At 49.2% G+C, this 13,977-nt stretch overlaps 4 protein-coding genes across 4 annotated transcripts, besides 15 other annotated features; 2 read left to right on the top strand and 2 right to left on the bottom strand.

Moving 5' to 3' along the window:
• Positions 1 to 52: part of a microsatellite that runs on past the window's edge.
• Positions 53 to 278: 226 nt separating this feature from the next.
• PVX_088960 (protein disulfide isomerase, putative) lies at positions 279 to 2,480 on the bottom strand (the record flags this gene model as incomplete). Its single annotated transcript, XM_001614834.1, has 2 exons — positions 279 to 2,189; positions 2,308 to 2,480. 2 exons carry the CDS (start codon positions 2,478 to 2,480, stop codon positions 914 to 916), a joined length of 1,449 nt encoding a protein of 482 aa, XP_001614884.1. The 3' UTR covers positions 279 to 913.
• Positions 416 to 441: a microsatellite.
• Positions 1,669 to 1,696: a microsatellite.
• A 737-nt stretch (positions 2,481 to 3,217) lies between the features above and the next one.
• Positions 3,218 to 3,248: a microsatellite.
• A 695-nt stretch (positions 3,249 to 3,943) lies between these two features.
• Positions 3,944 to 3,975: a microsatellite.
• Positions 3,976 to 4,488: 513 nt separating this feature from the next.
• Positions 4,489 to 4,544: a microsatellite.
• A 447-nt stretch (positions 4,545 to 4,991) lies between these two features.
• Positions 4,992 to 5,016: a microsatellite.
• Positions 5,017 to 5,034: 18 nt separating this feature from the next.
• Positions 5,035 to 5,059: a microsatellite.
• PVX_088955 (rhomboid protease, putative) lies at positions 5,044 to 6,010 on the top strand (the record flags this gene model as incomplete). Its single annotated transcript, XM_001614833.1, has 3 exons — positions 5,044 to 5,171; positions 5,307 to 5,435; positions 5,566 to 6,010. The coding sequence occupies 3 exons, from the start codon at positions 5,044 to 5,046 to the stop codon at positions 6,008 to 6,010; spliced, it is 702 nt and encodes a 233-aa protein (XP_001614883.1).
• Positions 5,191 to 5,210: a microsatellite.
• Positions 6,011 to 6,536: 526 nt separating the features above from the next.
• Positions 6,537 to 9,209, bottom strand: PVX_088950 (hypothetical protein, conserved; the record flags this gene model as incomplete). Its single annotated transcript, XM_001614832.1, has 1 exon — positions 6,537 to 9,209. One exon carries the CDS (start codon positions 9,207 to 9,209, stop codon positions 6,537 to 6,539), a length of 2,673 nt encoding a protein of 890 aa, XP_001614882.1.
• Positions 7,081 to 7,104: a microsatellite.
• A 204-nt stretch (positions 9,210 to 9,413) lies between the features above and the next one.
• Positions 9,414 to 9,436: a microsatellite.
• A 539-nt stretch (positions 9,437 to 9,975) lies between these two features.
• Positions 9,976 to 9,996: a microsatellite.
• Positions 9,994 to 13,940, top strand: PVX_088945 (leucyl-tRNA synthetase, putative; the record flags this gene model as incomplete). The annotated part of the gene is made up of 2 exons (XM_001614831.1): positions 9,994 to 10,002; positions 10,164 to 13,940. 2 exons carry the CDS (start codon positions 9,994 to 9,996, stop codon positions 13,938 to 13,940), a joined length of 3,786 nt encoding a protein of 1,261 aa, XP_001614881.1.
• Positions 11,271 to 11,447: a microsatellite.
• Positions 12,916 to 12,938: a microsatellite.
• Positions 13,199 to 13,228: a microsatellite.
• Positions 13,941 to 13,977: the final 37 nt, after the last annotated feature.

Here is a 13,977-nt window from a genome sequence, read left to right as displayed (position 1 = left end):
CGGCCCGTGTGGCTCGCGCCCGGTGGGAAGCAACCCACCCTCGCGTAGCGTAGCGAAACGGGGATACCCACAGCTACGCATGTTCGCGGTTACACACGTCCGCGGCTACAAACCGCCATGCTCACTACCCCCCGGGGAAGAAACTGCCAACTTTAATTACCCCCCTTTAAAGGTCCCATTTACTTCTTACATCCGTCTATACTGCACACACCGTGCACGTATCTTTGGCCGCCTCTCACGGTGTGCGAATTTAGCACGGAAGAGCATACGGTGGAGAGCGGGTGCAGGCACGCACGTGGGTAACAGTGGTTATAGGGACACCTACGGGATATGCGGGTCATCCGACTGGAGTTACAAGGTGGTCGACGAGACGAGGTAGTGCGCACGCATCGCACGGGCGAGTAATGTATTTTCACGCAGAGGGGAAAAAAAAAAAAACATTTTTCATAAAAAAGGCACCAAGTTAGCGGTGCTCAAAAGGAGTGCGCGCTTGGCGGACGACCCGGTGTTGTGACGTAACAATTGGCGTGTTCACTTGCGAGCACATCGCAGGGTGTGGTGTGTTCCTCGGTTGTTCCGTGCAGCGTGCATTATTTGCTGCTTCATTGGGGGGAGGGGACCTACTCCTCTGTTGCTGCGACTTCCCACTCGGTTCGCTTCCATCGCTTCCATCGCTTCCATCGCTTCCATCGCTTCCATCGATTCCATCGCTTCCAACGCTTCCAACGTTTGCTACGCGTGGTGTGCTGCTTTTTTTTTTTTCTCTCCAGGTAGACTACACACTTGTAGGGCCTAAAAGATGTGCCACCCCGCGCTCGTCCCGTTCTTACAAGGGGTGGCACACACATTTGCTGCTCCTTCTGATGGGAAACCATTTGGTACGCCGCTCCAAGGGGGAGTTTTTCCGGTTTGCTTATAACTCCTCCGCTGTGCCGTCCTCAAGGTCAGGAACGCCTTCCACCGAGATGGGGGTGTTGGTGGCGTGCTTGTTTAAGAAATCTACGAAGCCCTTTAGAGATCTCTCCCCCTCGTACGGCAGGGGTATTTTCGAGCCGGCCTTAACAAAAAAGATGGTTGGGAATCCCGACCACTCAAAATCTTTAATTGGTGTTTCGTTAAGCGTACCATCCATTTTGGCAACAATTATAGAATCATATTTTTTTAATTTTCGGCCGAGGTCTTCATAAACAGGTTCTAGCTTCTTACAATGGCCACACCATGGGGCGTAAATTTCGATGAGCACATCCTTTCCACTTTTAAGAACGACATCAATAAAGGAGTTTCCAACGACGACCTTAACAGGAGCAGCTTTGTCATCCTCTGGAATGGGTTCTGATTTGAGAGATTTTTCAACTTTTCCTTCTTCTACATCTTTAAAGAAAGTTACAATCGTTTTGTGATTATGTAGGGACTCTTTCGCGTTTGGTAGTAGGTATCTGCCTTCACTAGATTGGTAAGCAAGTCCTGGGAATTCATTCAATCCTAAGGAGGCCCTAGCATGGTCGGCATACTCTGGGATGTTTAAAAGAACAAAGTGCGTTTTTTTCCTTAATTCAGATGCTGCTAGTCTAACCTCCTCCTTTATTTCGTTATACTGCTCCGTTGTGGCACAGACCCATACCAATTCTTTGGGGCTCTCTGCATAAAAGCGATAGTTTTCTGTGTTTATTTCTCCAAAGAGTGGGAACGATTCGGTGGAGACGAACTCGCTTAGAGGTACCTTCTCATCGTAATCTACTTTCTTTTCATCTTTTCTATAGCAAGAAATTTTATTATGTTTTTCATTTTTTTTTACAAAAAATTTGGCGATTTCTCTATTTTTGTCTCCTATTTCGTTGAAGCTCTTATACAATTCGTTATCTTCAGATGTGTATTCCATGTAGAACGCCACTGCTATGTTTTTCTCCTTTAGTACCTCCTCTATGTTGGTGGTAATTTCTGTGAATACTGGACCGGTCATCTGTTGCAGCCAGTCTACGATTGACTGGGCTGTTCTTCCTCCTCCGTAGTTAACTCTGTTTTTCTTGTTAAACATAATCATGGTTGGGTAGCCTGTGATTCCGTATTCCTGCGCGAGGGCGTTTTCCGTGGTGGCGTCCACGCTCGCGAGCTTGATTTCGCTCTTCTTCTCCGCCAGCATGTTCGCCGCTTCGTTGTACTCCGGGATCAGCCTCTTGCAGTGCCCGCACCTGTGGGGGGGAGCGGCATAATAAGTGGGGTAGCGGTATAAGCGGCATAAGCGGGAGCGGTGGAGAATGCCGCTTCGGCCGCTTCGTTCGCTTAGTCCCTTTCGGGGGGTGCTCCTACCAGGGGGCGAAGAACATGACCAGCACGACGTCATTCTTCGTGATGAAGTTGTTCAGCTCCCCGTCGTGTATTGTCGTGATGTGCTCGTTAAACAGATCTTCATGCGCGCGTGCGTAGTTGCGAAGGGCAAGGGGGATTAACAAGAGGAAGAGGGATAACAATTTGGTCCTCATCTTAGGCGCCAAATATGTGTAGGGGGTGTACGCGGTATACGGGGGGGGGGGGAATTCTCTGAGGGGGTGCACTCTTCGTTGCGTTTATGGGGCAGAAAAAAAAAAAAATAAAAAAAAAAAAAAAAAATGAGATCGACTTGGTATGACGGCGGTGCGAAGCTGTGTATTGAATTGCTTTCCAGCTGGCGAAGAATAATCTGCCTCTGCTTAGCCTCTGCTTAAAAGCGTTTGAGGCCCAGCTCCCTTTAACTCCACACAGGGGGTAGCAGCGAACTACACGATTGCGTGCGGGGGGGAGGTTGCCACAAGTCGCCCATGCGTGTATGCGCTTACAAAAATATTTTCTCAGTTCGCATAAGCAGGCTAAGGATACGAACGTGTGCGAGGGGGGAGGCAGAAAATAAATGGTCACAAATGGGTGGTTTACGCGTGGCGTGAAAATGACCAGGGGGGGGGGAAGCTGGCCGGGGGTGACGTAAATGCTAAGAACGCTTATTCCTTCAAGTTACATGGTTCATTCGTTTGTGAAAGAAAAGAAAAGAAAATTGAAGGTTACGTATGAGCGTATGTTTTAAAAAAAAAAAAATAAATGAATAAACGAATGAGTAAATAAATGAATAAATAAATTACACTACTACTGCGCGCAGAACGCTTTGCATACATTTCGGGGGGCAGCCCCTTTGGGTTTTTTTTTTTTTTTTTTTTATCATGTATGCATATGTGCCACGCTTATGTGCGTATGCGCCTGGTATGCGTCCCCGCCATTATGTAGGGGCTTCCCAAGTACCCGTTCGGGTGAAGATGCGCGTGCGTCGCGTTCACGGCAGTGGACTACACGTACGCCTATGCGTGGAGGGTTGGCAATGCGAAGTGAGGAGATTTCGCGTACGGGGGTTCCTAACGCGTAATGAAGTTGCTAACGCGCGGGCGATCACACATGTGCTTGTCAAAATGGCACATCCGTGGCGGCGTAGCAACTCGCACTGTCACCGTGTTCACGTTACCCCCGCCGCTTGCAAGATCAAAATGCGTCGGTTTGTTTTAGCCCCGGTTTGAGGTTAGAAGCCAATTACAATCAGCTTTTTTTTTTTTTTTTCTGGTGTTCCCGCTTTACACTTCGGATGGAGGATGCGATGAGATGTGAAGAGATGGCAAACAGGCGTGGCGAACAGGTGAAGAGCGTAGCGGCGGAGTGACACAATAACTTAAGGGGAGTAGAAAAAAAATGCGCTTAAGTGGCGTCATTGAAAAGGGGATACTTCACACAGCATGTAAACTGAAGAGAAGCAAACGTCCCATTTTTGTTTTTCTTCACATTAACGTGAACACAATTTTGCGATTTTTTTTTTTTTTTTTCTCTGAAGTTTCCTACCGGCGATTGAAGTCACCTTTTGTTTGAAATGACCATCTTGTGTGCAAATTCCTGTTGACACATGGACCCACGTTAGGAACGAAGAACAGATTTTGTTCCCCCGTTTGGTTCTCCTCTTTTGTTCCCCCGTTTGGTTCCCCTTTTGGTTCCCCCTTGTGCGGCGGTCTTCCCTGTGGGGGTCTACATGCCGATATGTGGCCCAGAAAGTAACCCCAAACGATAATCATTTTCAGCGTCTCTCCGTTTTAAGAGCAACATGGTGAAAACTACCCCAGTGGGAACACCTCCCAGGGGTACCACCCGCGTAAAGGAGGTTAAACAGATGCCCCTTGAAGGGGAAGCGCAAAGCGGTAAAGCTGTAAAGCGGCAAAAGGGTTAGTGCGCCTCTTATAGTAGCACCCTTCTTTCGGTTCCCCCCTTTTTTCAATTCGCACACGGGATGGTAAGCGCTAAATTGGCCGTCACATTGGGCAGTTCAAAATACACCACCTGGGTATGCAAAGCAGAGTGTGTAAAAAAAAGAAAAAAGGCCCCTTTGTTTATTAACGTGGCAGCCTCATGTGCTTCGTCCTCCCTGGGATAGTATCTCCCATTACCTCCGCTTGAGATGGTTTCCCTTTTGGGGAAGCAACAAAACAAAAAAAAGGAAGCTAAGCTAAGCGAAGGAGAACTCCTTAACGTGTTGCCACAATCAACGGAGCAATCTCATCGATTTAGCATTCGGGGAGGCCAACAGCACAACAGAATGGGTGTATTTACACGGCTATTTTTTTTTTTTTTTTTTTTCGCGCCCCCTCAAGGGAAAGACGCAAAAATGCGAATTGCGAAATGTGAAAGACAAAATATCCCTTTCACGTGGGTCTAACTGATCCATTCGCAACGGGCAAGTGACGTAAACGAATAGACTTTTTTCCCCTGACCGTACGTGTCGTTCGAGTCAAACGTGCATCCGTTTTAACTCGTCTCTTCATGCCTGTTTGTAAAGGTGCGTACACACGCATACCTGCATACGTGCCTGTCAGTGTAGACTCGCTCACACCGTTGTACCCACGAATGAGGGCGAACCTTGTTAGCAAAAAGCAAAACAACCCCGCAGGGTGGGCCACCTAGATGCCCCCTCCTTTTTCATGCCTCCCCCTTTTTCATGCCTCCATTTGGCTAAACATTCCCTTTTACATGCACGCATAAAAAATGCTCCGAGGAGATTTACAGACGGGGGGGAACGCCCTGGCGGCGAGTGAAGATGTGCCCCTGATGGAGGGGAGCCCCAAGGGGGGGACCTTCTACGACATGCTCTTTCCGGACATGTCCCTGAGGAGGTAGCGGCGTCTCGTGCGGGGAACCACACACAGGGGGGCTACACATAGGGGAACCTCACACTGCAGCTCCCCCTGTCTGCTCTGATGCGTAGTTCCTACCGTTGACCGCCTCCCCTTGCTTCTCCCCCCCCTCAGAATCATCGTATGGATTAGCTTCGCCCAAATTGTCATTTACATTTTGAGTTGCCTCTTAAGCGAAAACTTAACGGCGCCCAGCGTGCAGGTGTTGACGTTCCTGGGCGCCACGTATGGCCCCGCCGTTAAGTAGGCTTCTCAAGAGGGAAAAGGGGGCCATCAAAGGACCCACCTACGTATGCACATGCTAATATGTGAAGAAGTATGCACCCCTTTCGCGGCATACATTTCTCCTCATATTGTGGACCCCCCCCCTCAGGCAAGGAGAAATCTGGAGACTGCTGTTCCCAATTTTCCTGCATGCGAATTGGTGGCACTTAATAATTAACATCATGTGCATGCTGAACTTAGGGCTAGTGATAGAGAGCAAATACAAAAAGGGGAATTTCATTTTCCTTTACGTCCTCTCAGGGGTGATTGGAAATGTATTAACGACCATCTGCAACCCCTGTCAGCTAGCTGTGGGTGCCTCCACAAGTGGATTCGGCCTCATTGGGTTTTCCATTCTCGAAATATTTTTAGCCTGGGCCAATTTATCTAGGCGGGCTAAGAACTACTATATTTTTAATGTGTCTATTTTTGTGTTGTTTTTTTTGTTCGTTAGTTTTTCTCCCACCGTCGATTTCTTTGGGCACATTGGCGGCTTCCTCTGCGGGGCCTTCCTGGCCTGCCACTACAACCGCGCCATGGGATACGACTTGTAGGGGGCAAAATGCGGCGAGTTGCGGCGAACTGTGGCAAACTGCTTCTAGTCAACTGGAAGCGCCGCCAATGACGGGCAACTATAACCGTTTTGCCGCCAGCTCACCCGAATATGCCCCACATCCCCCACTTACCTCCCTCCCCCTCTGCAGCTTCCAGACGTCCCTGTACTACAGCTTCGCCTGCATATGCGCTCTAATTGTTTTGTACCTCCCAGTTCGGCTCTACGTGACGGACATGCCATGTGCGCCCTTCCACTAGCCATGTGCAGAATTTTTTTTTTTTCAAACAAATTAATTTTACCGTTAATGTAGGGAATGGCATGTCTGGTGAGTTGCCCCGTTTGTAGCTCATAGAATGGGCTCCACTTGGGGGGGGAAAAAAGACGCAACAGGGGAAAATTGGGGAAGCCGCTCAAACGAGGCAAGCATGAGAAGGGGACCGCATTTGCGCCTTTCCCTACGTGGCCGCTTCCCACCTTAGCGTATCCGACGGAGCCACACAAAAACTGTGCAGCGCTGAGCAGTTTTAAGCCCGCCTTTCCCTTAAGAACCTAGAGACGCTGAAATCGACCGAGTCACGCGCCCCCTGTACTAGATCCGAGAAGCTGGCCTTATTCTCATCCGAGAAGTGGTCAGTTGTGAAAACCTCCTGCAGAAAGGGTCGGTACACATCTTCCCATTTCGTCATCTCATTAAGGCAAAGTAAAAAAATAGACGAAGGACGAAGGAAGTCACCGGCGTAAACAAAATCAAATGGAAGGCCCCTCCCTTTGGTTTGTATTCTAATTCTCCTTTGGCTGTTTATAGATATGGCACAATTTTCCCACTGAGTGAGTCTCTTTAAAATCTGATGGAGGTGCTTGTGCGTTGAGTCAGTCCCCTGTGCAGGTGACAACCCTTTCACTAGGATGTCTCTTCGAAATGGTATCGAGAGGACGAACGAAATTATCCTTTTGGTCACATCTAAGGACCTCTCACGGGTATCACAAAATAGAATCGGTAAAATCGTTCTTAACATTAAGTAGTACAGAAAAATGGGTTCTGAGCAGGACCTCATTTGGTTTATCAGTCCTTTAAGAATGTCTTGTTCGTCCAACGGATGGTGGTGCTGACCATTTAGATGCAGCTCTCCTGAAGGTGGGAACTTCCCCAGAAATATGTACAACGTTTTTTCGAATGCGTCTCGGGATTTGTCTAACGGGCAGTTACTCTGGTTTTCCCTCTCATCGGATGATGCCTGGAGGGGGATTACCCCCTTTCGCGAGAGCATTCTACGTTTTGGAAGGACTTTCCCCTGCATTAGCTTCACCAGAAAGAAGCACTCACAGATGGAGCTCAGCTCATACAGACTCAATTCGTCATTCGTGTAGAGTGGTGGATGGTTAGCGGATGGAAGGAGGTTACTCTCTTCCCACTTTAGGTTATCCCCTTTGTGGGGGGCACCTCCCCTCGTCATTTGGATACTTGCCTTGTTGGTGCAACTGCCCTGATTTTTTGCATCCACGGCACTTCCCCTTCTGCCTTGCTCATACTTTGCAACGAACGCGTCAACTATATGCAAAAATATTTCTTCAAAAAATTGGATGAATGACTGGTTGTGTAGCATCTCGGGTTTGGTTAACCCTACTCGCAGGAAAGATTTGAGCAGGTAGGGTAGGTACTTGGATAAGTGATCTCCTGGGTGCTTGTCTCCTGGGCCGCTTCCCACCGCGTGGATGTCTACATGCGGGTCTTCTTCTCCCCGAGCGGAACCTCCATACCTGTGCAGAAGCACAGCCAGCAGGTGAGACACCTGGTCGGCAAGGTGGCTTTTGTAGGGCACTCTCGACCGCAGCACTGCCTTGTGAGGCCTCCTTTTCTTTTCCAGCCTGTGGCGAATTGCAGTGTCGGCCCACCAGTTGGAGAACAAAGTGAAGTGGCAGTAGCAGCACAGGAGGAGGTACCGCTGGATGTGCTCCGGGTGGCTGCACGTGTTGGCCATGTAGGGGTCGCTCGTCCTGATGACCACGTCTGCCATGGATTTCGCGGACAGGAAGGTTCTGTACCATTTGGGGGGGTTCTCCCCCTTGGAGTTGCCCCCCTTGGGGAAGCTTCCCTCTTCCGGGGGCGTCGCCCCCCCCTGGTGCTCACTACGAGGGAGAAGCAGGTGGTCACTCCTTGCAAAGCTAAGCAGCACATTGGAGGAGAGCACGAGCAAGTCTAACGGGTTGACATACGAAGAGCAAGAGAGTACAAGCCGTTTAATTAACAAATTAAAATCATCATCATAGAACCCATTTTTTAGAAAAATTTCCTGCATTTTGGCTAGCTCCTCTACATTGTTGACCATTTTGGGTTCTATCTCCTTTTCCAACCTGCTGATAAAATGGCTAGCATACTTTCTCAGTGCGCAGTGCAGGGAGGGTAGGAAAGCCCCGTTAGGGTTGTACCCTATCGCGTCTGACACATAACTTAGGATATTTACAAAACTGCTGCTGACGCATGCGTTCCTTTGGAGGAAGTTAAAAAAAGAATCGTTGAAAAGGTGATTGGCTAGCAACAGAGCAATGACCCTATCATTTTTTTTTTTTCCAGCCAGATGTTTTACTATGCAGTAGCAGTGAATGACTTTTTCTTCTTCACTGGTTGTGTGGATGAGTATTTGCTCCACCACTTGTCGGAGCAATTCTACGTCGTCTACTCTGTACAGGCAAGTCAGCTCGTAAATGTTAAAGAGGTAATGGTGGTGGTTGTTCTTTATAGCGAAGTGGAGGTACTCTCTCAGGTGGTCCCTAATTTTGTCTTTACAGCAGAGTGCGTTTTGCTCCTTTTCAATCTCCTGTTTGTGTAGAGTAGATAGGGTGAGCAGGTTTAGAAAGCTGCCATTCGTCTTCTCTGCAGTGGTTAAACTGTTTACTATGTGGGTCATTATTGCTGCGTCTTTTTCGTGCCTGGTTAGTAGATCGCTCGTCGTTAGGTTGCTGCTTTTCGGTGGGGAGGTGTTTCCCATTGGGGGTATCTCTTCATTTGGGAGGTCCACTCCGGGAGTGCTGTCCTCACCCCGTGTGATGAAATTTACCCCATTTGCGGTTACCTCTTGGAGGTTAGCTCCTTCCACATAGTAGTGCCTGGCAGGGCCTTTTTTGGTGATTTGCACATGGCGCGCACTATGAATGAAGCGGTAACGCCGGCCCCACCTGATGATGTTGTAGGTAGCCATTTTTGTGAATCCTTAGATGCTCCCCCCGGTTCAGTAGCTGCCGAATGTGGCTTTGACATTTGTGGGGGGAGGGGCATGTTGTGCTGTGGAGACTACCACTGGGGTGACTACCACTTGGGGTGAACAGTGCTGCTTTTGCGGCGTGCACAGGGTGGTACAACACTCTCATGGGAGAGATTCGAACGAGAAAAGAGGTGTCAACTCCGCAGAGGGGTAAAAGGAAAGACTCTGCATAGGGGGACACGCCCGTTCTTATTGCCTACAGTGGGGAGAAGCACCTCGGCTCTCTTCCCACACATGTTCGCATGACGGATGCAAAAAAAAAGGAGAAAAAAATCGCAGCATTTTTGGTTCTTTTTTTTTTCTTTCTTCACCCGACCTTTCCTTGGCACGTACCATTTGGCAAGCATTTTACCAAAGGGGTGACCTTCCAATTGGTGAAGCACGACGCGATAATTTTTTTTTTTCTTCTCCTTTGTAGATATGCAAATGGGAGTAAACGTTCTGCCGTTCCATTGGGGTTAGTTTACACAATTGTGCAACGCTGCAGTGATGAGGAGGAGGAAGAAGAAGAAAAAAAAAAAGAAAAAAAAGGGACTTCTCCTGTTCTTCCATTTTGTATACCCATTTGCTCCTTTTAGCCCATCTGCGTAGGAAGGGGGGCCTATCATTCTGCTTGCCGATCGGTTATTTACTGCCATTTTTGTTGTTAGCGGGTGAGCCTCCCCCACCTGGTCGTTCACCCGATTATTAGGTACCTTTCGTAAGGACAGCGGCACCTATCATGCCCGTGGTATGCCATTCAGCTGGACGCTCACCCTTGTCTCGTGTTACTTGCTCGTCTGTGAAACGGCTCGCCATGTGTTTGCAGTGAGGAGTGTGAGAGGTGGGGTTAGAAGTGGGCATGGCGGGGTTAGAAGCACCCATGACAGTTGCGCGCTTTCCTTCCTGCAGCCGAGTGGGCGCGACTCGGGGAGGGGGAGGCGCGAGGGCAAGCTGGGGGCGTACGACTTCCGGGCGATCGAGCGGAAGTGGCAAGTCGTGTGGAATTCGAAGCGGCTGCTGGATAGGGACTTCGCGCGGTTCAACCGGCGCGCCGGGGGGGGCAGCGTTGCAGGCGGCGATGGAAGTAGCGTGGGCGAAGGAGGCGTTGCAGGCGGCGATGGGAGCGGCGAGGGTGAGGGAGGCATTTCCAGCCGCCTCTCGGGCGAGCCTAAACTTGATCGGGGGGGGAAGCCCGCCAGGCGGAAGTTCTACGTGCTGGACATGTTCCCCTACCCGTCGGCGCAGGGCCTGCACATGGGGCACATCCTGTGCTTCACCATAACGGACGTGCTGGCCAAGTTCAAGCGAATGACCAACCATTGCGTCTTCCACCCCATCGGATGGGACAGCTTCGGACTGCCATGCGATAGGATGTCTATGAGGATGAAAGTAGACCCCAGAAAAATCATTCAAAAAAATATACTAAATTTTAAAAAACAGCTACTGAAAATGGGGTTCCTCTTCAACTGGGAAAATGAAATTAACACATCAGATGGAGGCTTCTACAAATGGACGCAGTGGATTATCATTCAGATGTATTTAAGAGGCCTGGGTTATAAGAAAATGTCTTATGTTAATTGGTCGAACGAAATTAACTGTGTAATGTCAAATGACGAAATGAAGAATGAGGCGAATTTGGAAGGGTTAAAGGTAACCAAGAGGAAGCTCCTGCAGTGGTACCTCAAAATTACGAAGTACGCCAACAGACTGATTGAAGATTTGAAGGACATCGACTGGCCACAGAAGATCAAACAGATGCAAATTAATTGGATAGGCAAGAGAAGAGGCATCATTCTAAAGGCGAGGGTGATACCTACCGGTGAGTGGGCAGCTGGGGATCTCCTTCGCATCCCTTCGGATTGTATCACCCCGCATGTTTGTTATCATAGCATTTACGCCAACGATGGGGTGACTCTCCTTTTGAATTATCTGTACCGTCAGGGGGGGGGCTCTTACGACTTCTTCGCTTCGTTTGTTAGAACGTCGAATGAGAAGCATCCCATTCTGGAGGGAGACAGCCAAATGGAACGCCTCATTTATGATGAGGACGCTGTGCAAGATGTGCTGAGGGCGATCAAACCGAGGGCTTCCATATTGGGACTACCCCCTAACGGGAGGGAGAAAAAACATCTGCTGAGTTTCACCACAGATGGTGAAGAAAAGGAGGAGGATTTATATGTGAAAATATTTTTAAACGAAAAGGAGGCCATCTTCCAAGGGGACAAATTATTAGTGAGCGTCAATCATCCGAACATCCACCAGATAGTGAATGGGAACGAATCTTTACTAGCCTTCGTGAGCGAAGCAGTCAGGCAGAACGACACGGAGAGGCTGAAGAATGAGCGGATCCTCTTCACAGGCTCTGTTATTTACAACCCCATAATAGGGAAATACATCCCCATATACGTTTGCTCTTACGTGTTAGAGAATAATGGGCACTTGCTGTTCGTTAAAAGGGGGAGGAGAGAACAAGTGGGAGAGACTTCCAAAGGGGAAGAGGTCCTCCACAAATTGCTGTCCGCATCGAAGTATAGCAAAGGGTGCAGCGTGTACAATTTGAGGGACTGGTTGTTTTCGAGGCAGAGGTACTGGGGCGAGCCCTTTCCCTTTCTCTTCCCAGTGGGGGGCACCCAACAGGAGCACCCAAATGGGGAGCAAATCCCCACTGTGAGCAATAAACAGAAGGAGCACCCAAATGGGGAGACTACCCCCCTGTGTAGTTCCCCCCCGAGGGATATCTACATAGATGACGTCCCTGTGCATCTGCCAAAGTTCCACAAAAGAATATACGAATTGGGTTCCAGTAGACACAGTGAAGGATCTCCCTCCGTTCTCTCCAGATTTAAGAAGTGGGCTTTCCAAAGGAGAGAAAATAATCTTTACAAGAGAGAATGCGACATCATGCCTCAGTGGGCAGGCTCTAGCTGGTACTTCTTAAGGTACTTGGACTCTAAGAATTCGAATTGCATTTTTAACAAAGAGAGGGCCAATTTTTGGATGCCTGTGGACCTGTACGTTGGGGGGAGTGAGCATGCTGTGCTGCATCTGCTGTACGCGAGGTTTTTTCACAAGTTTCTGTACGACCTTAAGCTGGTTAGCCATAAGGAGCCCTTCCAGAGGCTCTTCAACCAGGGCCTCCTCCTGAGCGCCACTTCGTTCTTTGCCTACACGACGTTGGAGGGGGAGTTGGTTAGTTATGCAACGGTGAGGGGGGAAGCGGCGGAGGGGCCCCCGCAGGGGGGCAGCACGAAGAGTACCCATGGGAAGGATGCCCCCCCGGGTGGAAGCGGCCAACTTGGAAAAGAGGGCCAACAGTCCGTTTCCGACCAACCGCCCTTACCTGACCAACTTAACTGCACCACTGAGAAGGCCCTGCGAGGAACGGGCCCAACCGCCCAGGGGAAGAAGTACACGAAGCGCCAAATTCCAGAGGAGCTGGTGGTGCAGAGAGAGGGGAGATATTTTTTGAAGGAGGCCCCACACGTGGAAGTCAAAGCCAATTATGAAAAAATGTCCAAGTCGAAAGGAAACACAGTGAACCCGAACGATATTGTGAAGAAATATGGGTCCGATTGTCTCCGGCTGTATATCCTATTCTTAGGACCTATAGATCAGAACAAAAAATGGGACCTCAAGGGGATAAAAGGGACCTACAAATTTTTGAACAATTTATATAGCTTGTTTGTGGAGGATGTAAAAGGAGCCTCTCCCTTGGGGGGGGAGAAGATACCACAGGAGTGTAACGCCACTATCGAGGTTAACTCTGGAGTTCCCCCAAATGGAGGCCATAATTTTGTGGAGACCCACCGCGAACAAAGCAACGACCATATAATTTGCACCAAGTGTAGGAGGAAAAAACGGAACAAGCAGATGATTCTCCAATTTGAAATGATGAAAAGTGGGGGGGGGAGCCAACATGAAGCAGAATTCAACCGTGGGAGGCAAAGGGAAGCATTAAAACGTAGTATAAACTCACTATGTAGTGAGGACCACTCGCTCAAACAGCTATCAGACGTGATTGTAAAAAAAAGGGGAAGCGAAATTGAACGGGAGAAGAAAGAAAGGGCAAATTATTACATTCACAAAATAACGAGGTGCCTAAACAGTATGAAGCTGAACACAGCCGTCTCCTTCTTCATGACATTCTTTAACGAAATTAAAAAGTGGGATTACATCCCCTTGAAAATCTTTTTAATCTTTGTGAAGTTACTGTTCCCCTTCTGCCCGCACATCTCCGAGGAGTTCTGGTTCTTCTACTTGAAGAAATACAAACCGGAGAGAAAGCAGATTTGTTATTTCTGCAATTCTAGCCTGATGTACTTCTCGCGATGGCCCTCCTTATTCCGGTTGGAGGCTCCACTGGTGGGTAGGCTCTCCATCCGGTTGAATAACCGCCACGTGGCCTTCATGGAGGTGGAGCGGCGCAACGGCTTGGGGGAGTTACCCAGTTTAGAGAGTTATCAGCATTCGGAGCGCCCCCCAAATGAAGAGCCGGCGGAACGCCCCACAAATGAAGAGCCAGCGGAGCGCCCCACAAGTGAAGAACCGGCGGAACGCTCACAGGGCATCATTCGTGAGGCCACAAACAGGATAAAGGACCGAATCGAAAGGGAGAAGAAACGGGGCAAACGACTCGTCAACGTGTTGTATATTCCCAACAGGGTCGTAAATTTTGTCCTCAAGTGAGGAGCGGCAGATGGGGGGGGGCGGCAAATGGGGAGGA

Source organism: Plasmodium vivax, chromosome 5, assembly GCF_000002415.2.
Source record: "Plasmodium vivax chromosome 5, whole genome shotgun sequence".
NCBI classification, from domain to species: domain Eukaryota; phylum Apicomplexa; class Aconoidasida; order Haemosporida; family Plasmodiidae; genus Plasmodium; species Plasmodium vivax.
Note: the sequence above shows the minus strand (reverse complement) of the source record. Positions and strands in the feature narration are given on the sequence as shown.